This window comes from Nycticebus coucang, chromosome 3 (assembly GCF_027406575.1).
Source record: "Nycticebus coucang isolate mNycCou1 chromosome 3, mNycCou1.pri, whole genome shotgun sequence".
NCBI classification, from domain to species: Eukaryota; Metazoa; Chordata; class Mammalia; order Primates; family Lorisidae; genus Nycticebus; species Nycticebus coucang.
The window spans coordinates 99,498,875-99,519,618 of record NC_069782.1 but is presented as its reverse complement, the minus strand read 5'-3'; the positions used below and the strand labels follow the sequence as shown (position 1 = coordinate 99,519,618).

The 20,744-nt window shown below is 39.5% G+C and overlaps 1 protein-coding gene across 4 annotated transcripts in view; it reads left to right on the top strand.

Moving 5' to 3' along the window:
- The window catches only part of MYPN (myopalladin), a 99,402-nt gene that overhangs the window by 62,266 nt on the left and 16,392 nt on the right, over nucleotides 1-20,744 (top strand). For all 4 annotated transcript variants that reach the window (XM_053585534.1, XM_053585535.1, XM_053585532.1 and 1 more), the window contains 4 exons: nucleotides 5,650-6,240; nucleotides 7,160-7,298; nucleotides 14,447-14,668; nucleotides 19,825-19,974. In XM_053585534.1, the coding sequence (XP_053441509.1) occupies nucleotides 5,650-6,240; nucleotides 7,160-7,298; nucleotides 14,447-14,668; nucleotides 19,825-19,974 (1,102 nt within the window). The remainder of the gene's footprint in view (nucleotides 1-5,649; nucleotides 6,241-7,159; nucleotides 7,299-14,446; nucleotides 14,669-19,824; nucleotides 19,975-20,744) is intronic.

The following is a 20,744-nucleotide window of genomic DNA, read 5'->3' as shown; positions in this document are numbered from 1 at the left end:
CTAACTCTCTAAAGAGCCTCTGTCAGAGCAGTGTTTAATGTTCATCCACAGTAAAGCAAAGATGGAGCATGACCCTACTATGTTCTGTTTAATTCAAACATTTAAATGATAAAAATTATATTTATAATTACATAAGCCTTTAAATATCAACATCAAAGTATACAGAAACAGTGCTTCCACCACAAGTTGTTCATGGCCATGAGATGTCCATTAGAAGCAGTTTGTGTTGTTTGATTTATATTCTTCTCACCACCACATAAAGTAAAATTCTGGACATAAAATTCAATGGTATGAAACATGCTTCTAGGGGAGTCACATTAGAAATGTCTGAGTCCCCTCAAAGTTCTGCCAGTCATAGCAAACAGGAATCCACTTAAAGTAAAAAGAGAGGAAGAGGTTATTGCAGGGATATAGGCAGGAATGGGAAATAAAACACAGCCAAGCCCTATAGGACAACTACAGAGTTGGGAGATGGGCCTTCTCACCTGTCCCTCTGGGATCACGGCCTGTCTGATGGAGCTTGGGTGCCTTGCTCATCCTCTGTCTTCCTGGGCCTTTTCTTGTTTCCTCTTTACACATCTTCTCCACGCCTCTCTTTGAAGACGCATCGATTCATAAGTGGCTATGTCCCCATTCTGCATCCTGATCAGTGTCAAGTACCACAGCTAACCAAAATGTTCTCAGCATTTGGAATTGGAATTGGATTCCAAATTCCAATTGGTCAGGTGATGCCCCATCCACCACCTTCCCCAGCTGTGGAGAGGATTCATGTTTGAAAGGAAGGAGAGTCATGTGGATCAAATCAGGAACTGGGGTGGGGGAGTTCCCAGAGAAAGGGGTTGTGGGAAACAGGTAGCCCCAAACAACCTCCTTGGTAAAAGGTGGAAGATTTATATAATCTGAAGAGAAACCAGAGTATTATCTTCTTTGGAATCGCCTCCTTTGTAGGGCTTTCTCTTACCCATGGGCTGTTTTAAGAGATATTAGGTTATGTCAGTTAGGATTAAGTTGAGCCTTATATTATAGAAAACTCCAACTAACACGGGTAAACACTTGAGAGTTCATTTTCCTTCACATGAAAGGAATAGACAGGAAATCTGGGGCTGTTATGGTGGGTTCATGGTCTTTAAGGACCCAGTCTCCTTCCATCTTATCTTTCCACTCTGCCATTGCAAACACTGGCTTATTCCCTAGGCTCCCTCATGGGCCAACATGGCTGATGGTGGTCTAGTCATCACATCTGTATTCCAGACAGTAGGAAGGGCCAATGGGCAGAAGTTACACTCTTATGTCAGAATTCCTTTTTTTTAGACAGAGTCTCACTCTGTTGCCTCAGGCCAGAGTGCCTTGGCATCAGCCTAGCTCACAGCAACCTCAAACTCCTGGGTTCAAGCAATCCTCCTGCGTCAGTCTCCTGAATATCAGGCACCCACCAGAAGCCCAACTAGTTTTTCTATTTTTTAAGTAGTGACAGGTTCTCAGTCTTGCTCAGGCTGGTCTGGAACTCTAGAGCTCAAGGGATCCTCCCATCTTGGCCTCGCAGAGTGCTAGGGTTACAGACGTGAGTACCTGGTAAGTCACAGTCCTTTTTAAAGAGCCTTCTAGGTCTCACCCAAAATCTTCTGCTTGTATCTCTTTGGCCACAATTGAGTCGTAAAAGAGGCTGGGAAATCACTACTATGTTGCCACCATGAATAAAATCAGGTTCTTTTGCAAAGGGGAGAATGAAGTAGCCAGCAGTATCTGCCATATGAGATTTCCAATTAATACAAAAATACTTCCTGCTGGATTATGTAGTGACACTCTCTAAAAATCCAGTCCTCCCCACTATATAATTCTTTAATATTCTTTGTCTTCCTTAAGTTTTTTTTTTTTTTCAGACAGAGTCTCACTTGGTAGAGTGCTGTACTGTCATAGCTCACAGCAACCTCAGACTCTTGGGCTCAAGCAATTCTCTTGCCTCAGCCTCCCAAATAGCTGGGAGTGCAGGCACCTGCTACAACACCCATCTATTTTTTTTTAGAAATGAGGTCTGGCTCTGCCTCAAGCTGGTCTTGAACCTGTGAGCTCAGGCAATCCATTTACCTCAGCCTCCCAAAGTGCTAGGATCATAGGCGTGAGCCACTTTCCCCTGCCAAGAATTTGTTTAATTTTGTAAGAAACTACCGGCCCCTTAAGTTTTCTCTTAACTTTAAATATATGTTTGTATAGTATGGGTATGAACACACGTGTGTATGCTCATGTGTGCACACACACACACTGTTTGTGAAGCCACATGCCAACAACCTTTACTTACTACTTTTAACCTCATTGCTATTAAATTCACAGATTTTTGTATTAAAAATATTGACCCAATCTTCTTGAGGATACAATTTTCTGCTTATTCCTTCAATTTGCCATGCATATGGAAAATTAGAGATAATGTAAACCCTAAAATTGCAACAGAAAGGAAACTGTCCTTTTTAAACATTATATCATCAAAGCCTAGATAATTTGACTGTGAAATTTTTAGTTTGAACATCAGACTGTCTACAACAGTGATTCTTCACCTGGCTACACTCTAGAGTAAAATATGTATGTCCTCCATCTCAATTGAATCAGAATCTCTTCACAGATTATTTTAATATGCATCCAGTTTGGAAAAAAACACTGTCTGGAGTTAGAGAAATAACTTGAATTGCAAGCTTTCCCATTCCCATTGCACACCCAGGCAAAAACAATAATTAATCTTTAAAAGTGAACGAAATATTAGACAAAAATCAGGATATACTGGGAAAGCTTGTACTTTGGAGATAAGTGTTTTTTAAGGGCAGTAGTTCTTAGTCATGGATGTATGTGAGAATCACCCAGGGTCTTGTGGTAAGCTGACCAGCAACTTCAGCGCCACTTGAGAGCTTGATAGGAATACAGATTCTTAGGCCCCAACCCTAGACCTAATGAATCAAAACTCCAGAGGTGAGCCCAGAAATCTATTTTTGAATAAGCCTTCCAGAGAAGTCTGAGGATCAGTGAAGTTTGAGAACAACTGAACCATATTTGAAAGATAATAATAACTATGGATCCTTTTGTTACCCAGACAAAGAGGGTCCCTCCACCTGTCACTTTCCAGCCAATATGCAGAGACAGAGATTAGTCCACCCATCTGTATTATCAGAAGGCCAGCAATTCTGGAGAACAGTGAGAACAGCCTCTCCAAGACCGTTCTGTTCTTCCATTTCCAAAACCACAGTTTTATACATAAAAGTTCAAAGCAAAAACCATGCTAACCCTTATCTTAAACAACAATAATAAACTTTTAAATATCTTAACATAATAACTAAGAAAATGCCGTGAAGGCTATGTTAACCAGTTTGATGAAAACATTTCAAATTGTATATAAAACCAGCACATTGTACCCCATGATTGCATTAATGTATTAATGTACACGGCTATGATTTAATAAAAAATAAAATAAAATAAACTTTTATCTTAAACAATAATCAGCATAACTCATGACCCATAATAAACAATAATGAGCATACCATGACCTGAAACAACATTTCTAATTCAAAAGTTTATGCCCGAAATCAATTGCCCTAAACTACTCAAGATATACACTTTTAAGTTAAAGCTGAATTTACAAGACAATAAGGATGGAAGACGTGAGGGAGAGGTCCCATAGGACCTAAACCGGCCAGACCAGCTTGGGCCTAGTCTGACTGGCTCCATCCTATTCCAACTACCCGCCCTCTCACTCTCCCAGGCCAATTAACTCTCTGGGCGGTGGTGCCTACATCAGTGAGGTTTGTCTCCAGGCAGTTTTAGTGTGCAGCCAGCACAGTGACCACGGCTAAAACCCACAGCATATTTACTCAGAACTAGTGATCTTCATCAGTTATATGCTGGAAAATGTTTAACAACTAACAGGGAAAAGAAAGCTCTGATTTTTTGCATTTGCCAATTTCCTCCCATCATGGGGAACTTCATACTACCAAAAGAAAGTCACTGGATGGGTAGTTAGGATGAGATGCACACTATCTGTTTCTTAGAGTCAATGAGAGCCGGCTGCAGTTCACACGGCCCAAAATTGTCGCTGCCAAAACTGCTTTCAAAAGTACTTGCCCCATGATCGCATTAATGTACACAGCTATGATTTAAAATTAATTAAAAATAAAATAAAATAAAAGTACTTGATATAGGCCAGTGGGCTCAAGCCTATAATCCTAGCACTCTGGGAGGCCAAGGCAGGTGCATTGCTGGAGTTCACAAGTGTGAGACCAGCCTGAGCAAGAGCGAGACCCCCATCTCTACTAGAAATAGAAAAACTGACACAAGAGATCACTTGAGCCCAAGAGTTGAAGGTTCCTGTGAGGTATGATGGCACTCTATTCAGGGTGACAGAGAGAGAGTCTGTCTCTAAAAAAGAAAAAAGAAAAATCAAGATTTGGAGATGCTCTGGCCTAGCTGTGCTGCTGTTGATGTTGACTTTCCTGATGGTCTGAAAATACAGAACCTCTTCAATTTTAATAGATCTCATGCTCAGTATCTTACCTTCAGTGTCCCAGAAGCAACACATATTTCCAAAGAACACAAGACCAGTGGCCTTGAAGAACTGTGATCTCTAGTGTGGGTCTTCCCATGGTTACTTGTTCAAAAGTAGATTCTACTAAACAGCAAAGTTTGGCAACCTTGATGACTTTATGGATATGTGATTTTAAGATATTTTGTTGCAGTTTCTTTCTTAAAAAATAATTAACTGTTTTGTGAAGAGACAATAAATAGACTATGGTAATTAAGGCAACTTGTGTGATACCTCTGTGACTCAGGTTCCTATAAAAGGAGAAACTTCTCCCAGTTTGATCTTCTTTCTCCTTTTAGAAACCAGAAAATTATATATAAGTCAATGTTTACATTCACCATAACAACATAAATTTATCATTCAAATCAGAATGTTTTTGAAAGCGAAAGTGAGTGCTATTAAAAAATTATGCCTGGGGCGGTGCCTGTGGCTCAAGGAGTAGGGCGCCAGTCCCATATGCCGGAGGTGGCGTGTTCAAACTCAGCCCCGGCCAAAAACCACAAAAAAAAAAAAAAAAAAAAAAAAAATTATGCCTGGAAAAAGGGCTAAAGCAGCACTGTCCTAGATGAATGCAGACAAGACAACACCTATAGTAAGGTGAACACCTTACCTATAAAGCTTTGTTGTTGGGAAAGGATAAGAAACACCGAGACGTGTCCAGCTTCTTCACTAAGGTTTACACTAAAGCAAGAAGAGTTCTCCTGGAGAATTCAGCCCCCTTCAGTAACTCCCATGGCCGTGTAGCTCAGTTCTGAAGCTGGTCTGCTGGTCATCAGAATTTTGAGCACTGCCAGCAATAGGAACACTGTCTCTGCTTCTTTTTTCTAATAAAAAAAAAAAAAAAAAACACAAAACATTCTACATTGCACAACTCCAGGGTCACAACACAAAGAATGCAATGTGAATGATGCCTGTAGGAAGAAGGAAGGACAAACAACGCATTGGTGACCAATTAGCTGACTTCTCGCCACACTAGTGGGTGCTCTTAATCAGCCTCAAGTTATTAACAGTCTACCTGTACATTTCTGAAGAGTGAAGCTGATGATAACAATCTCCTTCTCTCTCTCTCTCCACTCTTGTTTTCTGTGCAGCGACTCCACTCAGTTACAACAGCTTCACAACCAAGTCCTCTTGGAGCAACAGCAGTTGCAAAACCCATCTCCTTCGTCTCCCAAGGAGTTTCCTTTCAACATGAGTGTTTTGAACTCCACTGCTCCCGCGGTGGTGACTGTGTCCAGCAAGCAGGTGAAGGCCCCTTCATCACAGACATTGAACTTGGTCCGGCCGAAGCATTTCTTCCCTTCCACGAACACCACAGCAGCAACTGTGTCCCCTTCTAGCTCTCCAGTGTTCACCTTGAGCAGCACTCCTCAAACCATTCAGAGGACAGTGAGCAAAGAGAGCCTCTTAGTTTCTCATCCCTCCATGAAGCCCAAATCTCCAGGAGGGGCTTCTGTCCAAAATGAGCTACCCACTCTGGGCCCAACAGAACCAGCACAGCCACCACTCACATTTTCTGTACCCAGCGGAAACCACTTTCAGCCCCGCTGTATATCCCCAATTCCTGTTTCTCCCACCAGCCGGATACAGAACCCAGTGGCTTTCCTCAGCTCTGTTCTGCCTTCTCTCCCTGCCATCCCGCCCACCAATGCCATGGGGCTGCCTAAAAGCGCACCATCCATGTAAGTGTCCTTGAGGTTTCTCCATGTAAGAGATACCAGTTAGGCCGGGCATGATGGCTCACACCTGTAATCCCCGCACTCTGGGAGGCCAAGGTGGGGGGATTGACTGAGCTCACAGGTTCAAGACCAGCCTGAGCAGATGCGATACCCCATTTCTAAAAAATAGCTGGGCATTGTGGTGGGCACCTGAAGTCCCAGCTACTTGGGTGGCTGAGACAAAAGAGTCGCTTCAGCCCAAGAGTTTGAGGTTACTGTGAGCTAAGACACCATGGCACTCTACCCAGGGAGACAAAGTGAGACTCTGTCTTTAAAGAAAAAAAGAGAGAGAGAGATGCCAGTTAAGAGGACACACCTGTGTTAGAATAGCTTGATCTGGGACAGGACTCCCACTGAATGGCTTCCTAGATAATCCCATCTCTTAGACACAAAATGGTTATTGAACATCTTAAGACAAAGAGTGCGATTACTTTGAAAAAAAATTTTTTTTTAAGAGACAGAGTCTCACTTTATCAGTGGAGTGCTGTGGCGTCACAGCTCCTAGCAACCTCCAATTCCTGGGCTTAGGTGATTCTCTTGCCTAAGCCTTCCAAGCAGCTGGGACTACAGGCACCCGCCACAACACCCACCCAGCTATTTTTTGTTGCAGTTTGGCCGGGGCCAGTTTCAAACCCGCCACCCTCAGTGTATGGGTCCAGCACCCTACCCACTAAGCACAGGCACCACCCTACTTTGAAAACTTTTTAATAATGAGAATATTGAAAAGACTCTTACACACACAGATTCTCTGTACATTGTTCAACTCCATACGTGCCTAATGAGTGCTGATATCTGGCTCTTATTTCGATCACTCTGATTTCTAGGCCTTTGTACTCTGGCTAGTGCTTTTCAGAGGTGTGTTAGGTGTGAATTTATTTTACAGGCCGTCCCAGGGATTAATGAAGAAAAGCACAAGGTCTCCTCAACCAGTAAATGATGATTACATTCGTGAAACTAAGAATGCAGTGATTCTAGACTTGGGGAAAAAAATGAATTTCAGTGATGTCAGGTCAAACCAGCAGGTAAGATTGTTGGATTTAGATGGTTTGTTGCAGTGTTATGATAAGGAATGTAGCTTTGTTTAATTCAGCCCTTGCATCATCTGGTCATCTGACCTCAGTGAGGTTGATGGTTTAGCCTAAGTGGCAGAGCACAGACTAACCAAGGGTCATGTAGGAAACTTGTCCAGGCAGACCTGCAGTTCTTTACTACCCCAATAGTTAACTCAGTTTACCTTGGTAAACATGTGTTTACCAAGAACAGAATATATTCAAGAAGGAGAGAGATTAGATAGTCTCTTGTCCATTCCAGCAATCCTCAGCTCAGTTTTGGTAAACCCCGACGTGTCTTTGAGATACTTCCATATCTGAGCCTTGAAATGATGTAAGGAACTCTGGGGTTCAAAGCTACCCCTTCAGTCTAATGTGCCTGGAAGTCTAACTACCAGTTCTTCCCAATTCTTATATTAGGTTAAATCATATGAAACAGACATTAGGCAACATCTTATGGTTCAACCCGAATGACTCCTTGCTTAGAAAGTGTTTATACGGAAAGAAAAAGAGAAAAGCCAAATGAGAGCATCATTCAAAAATAAGAAAGATTTTCTTGTTTGATCCATTTATTTTTGCTTTTAACAATCAAGTGGGTTTTTTTTTTATTTATTTATTTTTGAGACAGATTCTCACTATGTCACCCTCTGTAAGTGCTTTGGCGTCACAGTTCACAGCAACCTCAAACTCTTGGGCTTATGCAATTCTCGTGCCTCAGCCTCCCAGGTAGCTGGGACTACAGGCGCCCGCCACAGCACCCGGCTATTTTTGGTTGCAGTTGTCATTGTTGTTTAGCAGGCCCAGCCCAGGTTTGAACCCACCAGCCTTGGTGCCTGTGGCCGGTGCCATAACCACTATGCTACGGGCGCCAAGCCACAGTGGTTATGTTTTAATGTAGCTTTACATTTTAGTGACCTAATTCTATTTCCCAAAATAGGAACTGGTAGAATTTATTTTGAAATGTAATAAAATTTCAGTCAAATCAATATACCCAATATTATGGAATTTGTGACCTCAGTGACCCCTAGAAACAAAGCTCCAGAATTCCCTGCCCATATGCTGTTTTCCTTATTGTTTCTACCTCTTACTTCCAGTAGAGCCCTGGATATACAATATTCTGCAATTATGTTTTCTATTGGGAAACTTCTATTGAGTGAGTTCTTTTGAAAATGTACTGCTGCTTAAAGTCTTTTCAAAAAAGATTTTAAATTATTAAACAGAAGCAGAATATTGAAACTTGCTGTAACTGAGTATACTTTTCATGTATTATTTCACCAAATTGCATATATTCCTGGGAGGCAAATACCAAGCCACTGTGCTCTTCTGTCTTCTAGATAGAGAAACTGAAGCACAGCCATCAGTCAGTGGTAAAACTAGAACCAAATTTGTGTTCTCTGGGACATTTTCACATTTTCCCTGAAACTCTACAACCTTTTTCTGTTTTATGACAATTACCTTCAAGACTTATAAATGTTGGCTCAGCGCCTATAGCACAGTGGTTACAGCACCAGCCACATACACCAAGGGTGGCAAGTTGGAACTGGGCCTGGGCCAGCTAAATACCAATGACAAATGCAACAAAAAATAGCCAGGCATTGTGGCGGGCGCCTATAGTCCCAGCTACTCGGGAGGCTGAGACAAGAGAATCGCTTAAGACCAAGAGTTTGAGGTTGCTGTGAGCTGTGATGCCACAACACCCTACCGAGGGCAACATAGTGAGACTGTCTCAAAAAAAAAGACTTGTAAATGTTACTCTGTGTGATGCAGATTTGTTTTCCCATAATGCTGTCATCACACATTTTTCATTATTAATTCTTCTAAGTGTCATTGAAATCAGAACTGTATTCAGCCTATGTCTTTTACAATGCAGAGAGGGAGCATTAATTAGAGCCCTGTAAAAATGATAGCAGCTCAGCACACAAACTGTCAGAATTTACTTTTGTAGTTACTCTGTAGGTAGATCCAAGCTAATCCATTGCCCAAGTCTGGGGGAGGGGAAGATTTTTTTCTCTTAATTAGATGTGAGTACATGTAAACAAACTTTCTTAGAGTTGAGCACCATAGACCCTGGAGAACTCTTTCTCTTAAACTTCCATCGTGAATTAACTTCTGGACTAACAGCAGGAACAAAGAAAGTCTCTAAAAGCATCTCAGCCCTCTCCATCGGAGTATCTGTGACATTTATCAGTCTTCTGAGAATTATTGTTCTAAGAATTATGACAGTTAGTTAATTACAGACTCAGTCTTAGACTGCATTCTATGCTGTAGATGATGAAATCCGTGCTACATGATGAAATTCAGAAAACTAAGGAGCTAAGACGGAATGCTTGCAAAACCAAAATCACCTGTTTTCTCACTTCCAAATTAGCCTACACATGTGGAAGGGCAAAGAAATTTATTCCTTCTAAAGATTATCCGTTTGTTTTTGCTTTATTTTGCTTTGAAAACTTTTAGGTCCAGAAAGCTACATTATCTTGCCCCATTTCAGCTCTAAGCACAAAGAATAAAACAAAGAATAAAATGTCCTAGAATGTTTTGTGTGGTCTAGCATTACCACATTGTGCTGAACTTGAAGATAAATCAGAACCTCAAACAAAGAGTGTTACTGACTAGAAAAAATTTCCCTCCCAGAACTCAAAATTATGTTTTAGAAAATGAGTTTTCTGTGATATATCTACCACTTTGTATTTTTCTATTGTAATATCTCAAGTGTTTACCCTCTAACACATTTTACATATTAATTAGCAATTAACATTTAGTAGTTCTTAGTACCTTTTTTTTCTTCTTTTTTGAGACAGACTCTCACTCCTTCACACTAGATGGAGTGCTCTGGCATCATAGCTCACAGCAACCTCAAACTCCTGGGCTCAAGCAATCTTGCCTCAGCCTCCCAAGTAGCTGTAGTAGGGAGTACGGTGCCTGCCACAATGTCTGGCTAGTTTTTCTGCTTTTAGTAGAGACAGAATCTCATTCTTGCTCAGGCTGATCTTGAACTCCTGAGCTCAAGCGATCCACTTACCTCAGCCTTCCAGAGTGCTAGGATTACAGGTATGAGCTACCAAGCCTGGCCTGGTTCTTAGAACTTGGTGAAGTACAAAGATGTCGTCCTTTCAGATGCTCTTATTTATTAAAATGTTTAGCTTTCTAAGCCGACTAAAGTGTCTTTGGGTGGAGGATAAGCCAAGAGAGAAGTTTCCTGATTTCTAGATTTTAGGCTGCATCATTTCATATTTCAAAGAGCACCATTCATCACTGAGTAGATCTTGATTGGAAAGCAACAAAACCTAAATGGTTTAGGTTAGTGGGGTGAATCTGAGAGGTCAAAGGAATCCAGGTCATAAAATGAAATGAAGCCTTTATGATGAATGATTTTAATTCATACATGACTTAACACAATGTTCTGCACCCAGCAAATATTTGTTGACAATTTCTAATCTCTGATTTCTAATCTCGTGTCCCCCCTTTAATGTCTTATTCTAACTTTTCTCTTTGACCTCATTTTTCTGAAAAACCTTCTCATCTCTTCATTCTGTTCTCCTACTCCCTTGCTTTTATATTAATGCTTCTTTAAAACTCTCTATAGTGCCCAGATAGTGCCCTATATGACAGAGGGAAAAAAATAAGTATCCGATTTTTGTTCTGCCTTTTGTTCACCTAATCTCCTTCCCTAAAGCTGCTCAGTCATTTCTTTATTTAAATCCTATTTCATCTCTTACTATGAATTCCTTATGACAAACCTCTTTTGTGAGCAAATGGTCATGCCATCCATTCTTTTCTAATGAGAACGTCACATTGGCCTTACATTGCATATTGTAAGGCCACTGGCTTTCCCTTGCACATCTTGAGCATTGCAGGACCCTGACTGCTAGAATAGTAAAGTGTCCTTTGTCCCCGGCCATGGGCCACACATAATACACCAGCCATGAGCTCCCTGGGAGCTGAATTGGGGGGTGTCTTGTTCATTGCTGTGTCTCTGTTGTGACTGGCACAAGGCGAACACTCAGGAAATATTTGTTGTATTCACACATAGCCATGGGATCTACATTAATTTCAGAAAGGATAATGAAACTTTTAACCAAGTAGAAAAGTTTGGATTTGTTGCATATTTGTGAAAAGATCTCACTTGACTATATGGATTCTGATTATACCTTATTATGGATACTACCCACTATGATATCAATCTATTTTGACCAGCTAATTAAAAAGGTAAAACTTTTTAAAAAATATGCTGAAACTAAGCAAATGTTAACTGAATATTTAAATATAAAGTAAATCTGTGCATCTTTTAGTAATAATTTATTCTTAAGTACAAAATTTGGATTAAAAGTATTTCTTTTTTTTTTTTTTTGTAGAGACAGAGTCTCACCTTATCGCCCTTGGTAGAGTGCCGTGGCGTCACACAGCTCACAGCAACCTCCAAATCCTTGGGCTTAGGCGATTCTCTTGCCTCAGCCTCCCGAGTAGCTGGGACTACAGGCGCCCGCCACAACGCCCGGCTATTTTTTTGTTGCAGTTTGACCAGGGCTGGGCTTGAACCCGCCACCCTCAGCATATGGGGCCGGCGCCCTACCCGCTGAGCCACAGGCACCACCAGTATTTTTTTTTTTATGAGACAGAGTCTCACTTTGATGCCCTTGGTAGAGTACCATGGTATCACAACTCACAGCAACCTCAACCTTTTGGGCTCAAGTGATTCTCTTGCTATCTCCAAATGCTAGCTATCCCTGGAACAAAAAGGACAACACTTTCTCTAACACATATTTTCTTTTAGTGCACATCATACCCAGAATTGGTTGGGAATACTTGGAGCAGGAATTTTATTTTTATTTATTTATTTTTGAGACAGAGTCTCACTATGTCACCCTGGGTAGAGTGCTATGGCATCACTGCTCACGGTAACCTCAAGGGTTTAAGCAATTCTCTTGCCTCAGCCTCCCGACTAGCTGGAACAACAGGCGCCCACCATAATGCCCAGCTATTTTTGTTGTTGTAGTTGTCATTGTTGTTTAGCAGGCCTGGACCGGGTTCTCGCCTACCAGCCCTGGTGTGTGTGGCTGGCGCCCTATCCACTGAGCTATAGGTGCCAAGCCATGAGCAAGATTTTTAGCTGGTTTGATTCTATTTGACTATCGGCCTCTGAAGCCCAGACTTTGCACCCAGAGTAAAGGAAGCCAGTGGTGAACTCAGGCAGTGAGTGTTGGATCATGATTCATGCCTTGGCAATGCCATTTATGATTGAGATGTGTCCTTACACCGTGGCTCCCAACAAAAGGAAAAACCTCTCTACTAATTTGAAAAAACTTTCTGCCATTTTGAAGAAACTTTCTGCAGATGTGTCACAGAAATCAAATGTTTCAAGTTGTCAAATTATCAGCCTTCTGAGAATTATCTTTAAAAGTGAAAAAAAGTTATATTTTCAAGTGGCACCTTCTTCCCAAATAAATATTTTGGCTTTTCATTTTCTTTCATAGAGCAACTGTAATTCTATGCAGTTTTTGAGCCTAGACAGGATGGGTCATTTATCATAGATTTGATTACTATACAGCCAGATTTACATAGAAAATATATTCTCTTCTCTGAGTGCAGATGTCATCTCCAAGCAACTGACACCCAAACTCCTGTTGTTACTCACAAAAGAGATGAGGCAAGGGAAAATGAAGAACACAGCATAAATTCAGTATTGGAAATTTAAAATGTGCATCCACTGATCTTGGATCGGTCATGAAACTTTTGCAGAACAACACAAAAAGTACTTTCAAATTAACTGAAACATATTGCTTGTGTTTGCAAATTTCCTTATGAAATCTGAGTCATGTCAATCATGACTTAAAACGATAACTTTGATTTATGTGCAGTAGGAATCGTTATTTCAGGAATAAACTATCTCTGAGTTGCAAAGCACCCTAAAAAACATTAATCCCTGCTTTGAGGAAAGCGTGCGTCTTCATTAACATCACGGATGTAAAGATTGCTGTGTTTTAGTAACAGGGCCACATACCCCTGCCATACAGTCGCATTGTTTCCTTGTTCCTACAGCTCGACTTCCCAAATATTTAATGAATCATTCCTGGAAACCCCTTCATCTATATATTCGTACTTTGTTGCTCATCTCTAATTGGTACATTATATCACATAGTTGGTACATCAAACAAGTATTTCTCATAAAACAATTTTATCATTATTTCCCATTATCCTTTTATGTTTATCCAATGAGCTAACTTTTCCTGCTTCTGGCAGAGTCAAATACGAGGCACTCTCAATTTGGGCTACCTTTAATTCCTGTGAAGTTCTCTGATTAATTCATTGCAAAATAATGATCTTGACCCAGTAGCACGTAACTTCTCGTCCTTATAGTAAACAATAGTTTGATCTTTATTCAAAATAAGACCCCACCCTCCAAGAACTACTGCAAGAGGCAAATCTAAAGCCAGGAAGGGAAATACGGGTGGCTTCTCTCTTTTTTGCTTCTTGCTCCTCCACTTCACTAACTTCAGTTTCTTCCTTTCCCAACCTTGAAGGAACCCAAGCTGACCCCATATTGGCTTTGTCTTGTATGTGACCCACATGTGCATTGCAGGAACCATGGCACCTCCTCTGCCCTGACACATTGTGTTGGTTTGTTGTGAGAGGAGCAGAGGGATGCAGTGAAGGCAGATGAGGAATTAGGGGAGACTTAAAAAACAGTTGTCCTGCAGTACACAGGTGAGAATGTCTACTAAGGACGGGAAGCTGTGATGCAGGAATGAATCAGAATGCAGTTCAGAAAAGTTTGCCAGAATAACTCTATAGGCAGTTCTACATATTGATAAGAACACCAATAGTAGTTATGGAAATTGTATGTCATTTTCATTCTAGTCCCTACAGCATTCTTTGGGGGCTCCAGGCTCAACGTGAGGAATCAGGATTCACTAAAGGTATTAGAGATACTGTAGAAAGAAATTTCCTTTAGTGCTCCATGGTGAGAAACTGGAAATGGAACGTGCCTGGTTTATTGCAGTTCCGTGGTGTAAATCTAACATCTGAATTTTTAAAAGTTGTGTCCTTCATTACATGTTCTTGATAGACATGTTCTTCCTCGCCATATAAAAATTGAAACTGAAGCGTGTTTGTCACTTTGACAGGAGTACAAAATTTCAAGCTTTGAGCAGCGGCTGATGAATGAAATAGAGTTTCGCTTGGAACGTACTCCTGTTGATGAATCAGATGATGAAATCCAACACGATGAGATCCCCACCGGCAAGTGTATTGCTCCCATATTTGACAAAAGACTCAAGCACTTCCGAGTCACAGAAGGCTCTCCAGTCACATTCACCTGCAAAATTGTTGGGATACCTGTTCCAAAGGTAGGGAATGATGACCAGCCAGTTGGCTAACCAACAGCCTTGAACTATAGACAGTGCTTTCAAGAAAGTCCTTTTTTTTCTTTTTTTTATTCTTATTGATATATCATAGTTATATATTATTTATATATTATATATATATTCTTTGCATATATGTGATATTTTGATCCATGTATACCATGTATATGATGTGTAATGTTTAAATCAGGGCAATTAGAGTATATATCACCTAAAATGTTTATCCCTTTTCTTTGTGTTAGGAACAATTTCTCTTCTAGCTATTTTAAGATATACAACAAATTATCAACTATAATTTCCATACTGTGCTGTCAAATACTAGAACTTATTCCTTCTGTCTAACTGTATGTCTGTACCCATCAACCAATTTGATTATCTCCTTCTCTTCCCTCCCTTTCCCCAACCTCTTATAACTACCATTCTGCTCACTGCCTCCATGAAATCATTGCTTTAGCTCCTACAACATGAGTGAGAACATGTGCCATTTGTTTTTATGTGTTAGGCTTATTTCACTTAACATAATGACCTCTAGTTCCATCCAAATGACAGGATTTCATTCTTTTTTATGGCTGAATAATATTCCATTGTATGTATGTACCACGTTTTCCTTATCCATTCATCTGTTGATGGACACTTAGGTTGATTTCATACCTTGGCTATTGTGAACAGTACTGCAGTTAACATGGGAGTAACAACAGTGTATGAGCATTCCCCTTCCTCCACATCCTCGCCAGCATTTATTATTTTTAGTCTTTTTTGGTAACAGCCATTCTATCTGGAATGAGATGGTATTTCATTGTGGTTTTTGATTTGCATTTCCAGCATGATTAGAACACTTTTTCATATACCTGTTAGCCATTTATATTTCTTCTTTTGAAAAATACCTATTCAGGTCTTTTACCCATTTTTTAACAGATTATTTCTTTGCATGGTATTGATTTGTTTGAGATCCTTATTATTTTCTGATTATTAATTCCTTGTTGAAAGGATAGTTTGCAAATATTTTCTCCCATCCTGTAAGTTGTCTCTTCACATTATTGTTTCCTCTGCTGTGCAGAAACTTTTTAGTTTGATGTAACCCCATTTGTCTATTTTTGCTCTTCTTGCCTGAGCTTTCAAGGTCTCACCAAATATTGGGGAATGTTCTGTAGCATTTCCCCAATATTTTATGTTAATATTCTTAGTTTCAGGTCTTACACTTAAATCTTTAATCCATTTTGAGTTGATTTTTGCATAGGATGAAAGATGGATATCTACTTACACTCTTCTGTATTTGAATATCCAGTTTTCCCAGCAAAAAAACTGGGATATATGTTCTTGGTGATTTTGTTGAAAATGAATTGGATATAAGAACACGGATTTATTTCTGTGTTCTCTATTTTGTTCCATTGGTCTATGCGTTTGTTTTTACAACACATAGTACCATGCTATTTTGTTTACTATACCTTTGTAGTATAATTTGAAATCAGTGTTATGCCTCCAGCTTTGTTCCTTTTCCTCAGGATTGCGTTAGCTGTTCATGGTCTTTTGTGGTTCTATACAAATTTTAAGGTTTTTTTTCCTATTTCTGTGAAGAATGTCATTAGTATTTTGATAGGGATTGCATTGGATTTATAGATCACTTTGAGTAGTGCAGACATTTTAACAATATTAAGTCTTTGACTCTTTAAGCATGGGATATCTTTACTTTCTTTTTTTGAGACAATCTCACTATGTCATCCTCGGTAGAGTGCCGTGGGGCCATAGCTCACAGAAACCTCAAACTCGTGGCTCAAAGTTATTCTCTTGCCTCAGCCTTCCTGGTAGCTGGGACTACAGGCGCTCACCACAATGCCTGGTTATATTTTAGAGATGGGTCTCCTTCTTGCTCAAGTTGGTCTTGAACTCCTGAGCTCAGGCAATCCACCAGCCTCAGCCTCTCAGAGCACTAGGATTACAGGTGTGAGCCACTGCACCGGCCATCATCTTTCATTTCTTTCATCAATGTTTTTGTAGTTTTTCTAGTAGAGATCTTTCATTTCTTTGGTTAAATTTATAACTGGATACTCTGTTATTTTTGTAGCTGTTATAAATGCTATTGCTTTCTTGATTTCTTTTTCAGATGATTGCTCTTAGTGTATCGAAATGCAACTGATTTTTGTATGTTGATTTTGTATCTTGCAACTTTATTAAATTTGTTTATCAGTTCTAAGAGTTTTTTGATGGATTCTTTAAGTTTTTCTAAATATGAGATTATATCATCTGCAAACAAAGATAATTGACTTCTTCCTTTTAATTTGGATGCCCTTTATTTCTTTCTCTTGCCTAATTACTCTGGCTATACTACTTGAATAAAAATGGTGCAAGTGGGTAGCCCTGTCTTATTCCTGAGCTTATTGTAAAGGCTTTCCATTGTTCCCCATTCAATATGATTTTAACTGTTGGTTTGTCATATTTGGTCTTTATCGTATTGAGGTATGTTCTTTCTACATCTGATTTGTTGAAGGTTTTCATCATGAGGGGATGTTGCATTTTATGGAATGCTTTTGCAGCATTTATTAAAATGATCATATGGTTTTTGTCTTTGATTCTGTTGATGTGATGTCTCATGTTTATGTGGATATGTTGAACCATCCTTGCATAGCTGGGACAAATCTTACTTGATCATGGTGAATGATGTTTTTAAGTGTTGTTGAATTATGTTTGCTTATATTTTGTTGAGGATCTTTTTCACCTACAGTCATCAGGGATATTAACTGCTAAATTTCTTTTTTCATTGTGACTTTGGTTTTGGTATCAGGGTAATGTTGGCCTCATAAAATGAGTTAGAAGTATTCCCTCCTCTTTAATTTCTTTTTCTAATACTTTGAGTAGGATTGGTATTAGTTCTTTTTTAAGTGTTTGATAGAATTCAGCAGTGAATCTGTCAGAACCTGGGCTTTCCTTGGATAGACTTTTTTATTACTGCTTCAGTCTTATCACTGGTCTTTTCAGGTTTTCTATTTCTTCATGGTTCAATCTTCATAGATTGTACGTGTCCAGGAATTTATCCATTTTTTCTAGGTTTTCCAATTTGTTGGAGTGTAATTGTTCATAACAGTCTCTAGTGGTCTTTGTATTTCTGAAGTATCAGTTATAATGTTTATTTTTTTATCTATGATTTTTATTTGGGTCGTCTCTCTCTTTTTTTTAAGTTAGGCTAGCAAAAAGTTTGTCGATTTTATTTACTCTTTCTTTTTATTTTTATTTTTTGACAGTCTTACTTTTTTGCCCTCAGTAGAGTGCTGTGGCATCATAGCCTACAGCAACCTCAAATTCTTGGGCTCAAAGTGATTCTCTTGCCTCAGCTTCCCTGGTAGCTGGGACTACAGGCACCTGCCACATCCTGGTTTTTTGTTTTTTGTTTTTTGTGTTTTGTTTTTACAGACAGGTCTCACTCATGTTCAGGCTGGTCTCAAACTCTCAAGCTCAGGCAATCCACCCACGTTGGCCTCCCAGACTGCTAGGATTACAGGCATAAACCACCGAGCCCAGACTCTTTCAAAAACCCAACTTTGTGTTTTGTTCATCTTTTGTACCTTTTTTAGTCACAATTTTACTTATTTCTCTTTTGGTTTTTATTATTTCTTTCCTACGAATTTAGGGGTTGATTTTTTTCTTGTTTTTCTAGTTCCTTGAGATGCACTGTTAGGTTGTTTATTTGGAGTCTTTTAATTTTTTTGATGTAGATGTTTATTGCTGTACACTTCTTCCCTCTTAGTTAGAAAGTCTTATCAGACTCTAGTAAAGAAAATATCTACAGAGGGAATGAAAACCAATACCAGAAAATTAGCAAAGCCAAGATAATATGACTAAAAAAATACCATCAAGGGCTGGTGAAGCAGCTCACGCCTGTCCTAGCACTCCGAGAAGCCAAGGCAGGTGGATTGCCTGAGCTCACATGTTTGAGACCAGCCTGAGCAAAAGTGAGACCCCATCTGTAAAAATATCCAGGGATTGTGGTGGATGCCTATAGTCCCAGCTGCTTGGGAGGCTGAGGCAAAAGAATCACTTGAACCAACAGTCTGAGGTTGTTGTGAGCTATGATGCTATGGCACTCTACCGAGGGTGACAAAGTGAGATTCCATCTCCAAAAATAATAATAATGATGAAAAAAAAATTTTAAAGGCCATCAAGAAGAGAATCATTAAATAGGCCAAAAAGAAATCAGACTTATGGGTAAGTTAGAATTTTAGTGAAAGTTTAAAATATATTTCTTAGTCATGATACTATATGTGGGCTGTTGATTCTCTTAGCCATCAAACTCACCAAATTGTTATTTTTCTACTTAATATCTATTGAATATCCACGGGGTGCCTGTTGTTGTACAAAGTGAACTATATTTATATCATTACCATTAGGTTGGTGAATGCTGAAAATGTGATATCGTTATCACTGGCTGCTGAAGTGATGAGTCACCAGATTTTTTGGCCATCAGCTGAGAGAAGGATTTACACCTAGTGACCTTGTGGCAGGGGATTGCTCTTCGCTCTACTTTCATAAACATTAGCATGGTGCTATCATGTATGATTAGGTAACCAGGACAGATAGAGGAGGACAGCTGCAAGCAGTATTTTATCTTTTCTGTCTTTGAGAGAGCGCCTGGACACATGTAAAACTTATCATGATAATAAATATATTTATTTTTTGGCTAGATGAGACATTTAACAACTTCATCCCAGCCTCATTCCTCTTGGTATAACAAACCAGACTGTCCTTTCAAGTAGGGTGAGCTATTCTAGGTGCTGAGATCTGCAAATGCAGGAGAAAAGAGTTTGTAAACAGAGTAATGGGAAAAGATTAAGGCTTCTGCTTTTCATTATTTTACTTCTTAAGACCTATCTGGTCTAAGGGTGGCTCTTTAATTATGAAGTGCAGTAAAAATAATCCAAAGCTCTTAATCCCAAATTATATTGGATTTTTTACTTAAATACTGTATAGGTACAAGTGAGGCAGGTATATGACACTGCAGTTTTGAATATGTTTTTATAAACGTTTTCCAAGGGCTTTGTAAAGGATAGGTTACAATTGGCCTTCGTCTTGCCCTACTCTCTAGATCATTATCCTTTAAAGGTAATGGGCGTGCAACAGTCGATATTCTCCTTGATTATCTTTCATTTCAGGTTTACTGGTTCAAAGATGGGAAGCAGATTTCTAAGAGAAATGAGCACTGCAAAATGAGGCGAGAAGGAGATGGGACATGTTCCCTGCACATCAACTCCACCACCAGTGATGACGATGGCAACTACACCATCATGGCAGCCAACCCCCAGGTGGAGACGCAGGGCTCTGCGCTGTGCTGCACTCTGAGGAAAGAGCGGTTGATGTCATTGTGAATGAGACCTTGAGAAGTGCGAGTTCCTAAGGATTGCTGTGGGAAATGAATGAGAAGCATTGTGATTGTGTGTAACTAGAGCACAGCTCCACGATTTTAAAGACTAGTTAGCCACTGATGGGTCACTCAATCCTTCAGCCTTTGTCAAGGGACATTAGTACTATCTCTTCCCTCTGTATACCTCCCAGGTCTGTGGGGCTATGTTATGTTTATCAGCTTATGACTTTATAGAGTCAATAAATTGTTCTGTCAATCATTCTATCCAAGAATGATCTGTCATTTTTGTTCTTTAGAAAATAGGCAAATTACTTTGTAAAGGCTTGTGAATGTCCCTCAAAACTCATCATGTCCTCTCTTTTGATTGTTTTGTTTTTTAAAGTTGGAATTCCATAATCTTCAACTTTCCATTTCTGAATGAGTCCAGGTCTTAAAATTCCCCTAAGAGATGTGGCAGAATAAGTATCTTCAATTACTATTTGAATAGGAAGTACAGAACTATCCTTTCCACTCTCATCCACTCATTCTATTGAAATGTTAATTTTGAAGAATCTTTACAGAGAAAATTACGAAAAAATATTTGGCCAAGTTTTCTGCATTGTGGCTGCAAATAATGTGAAGTACATGAGAATTCAATTTTTTTTTTACATTTGCGCTGTTCATTTCTTTCTTTAAAAATGAAAGTCATCACAAAATGTTCTTTAAAAATCT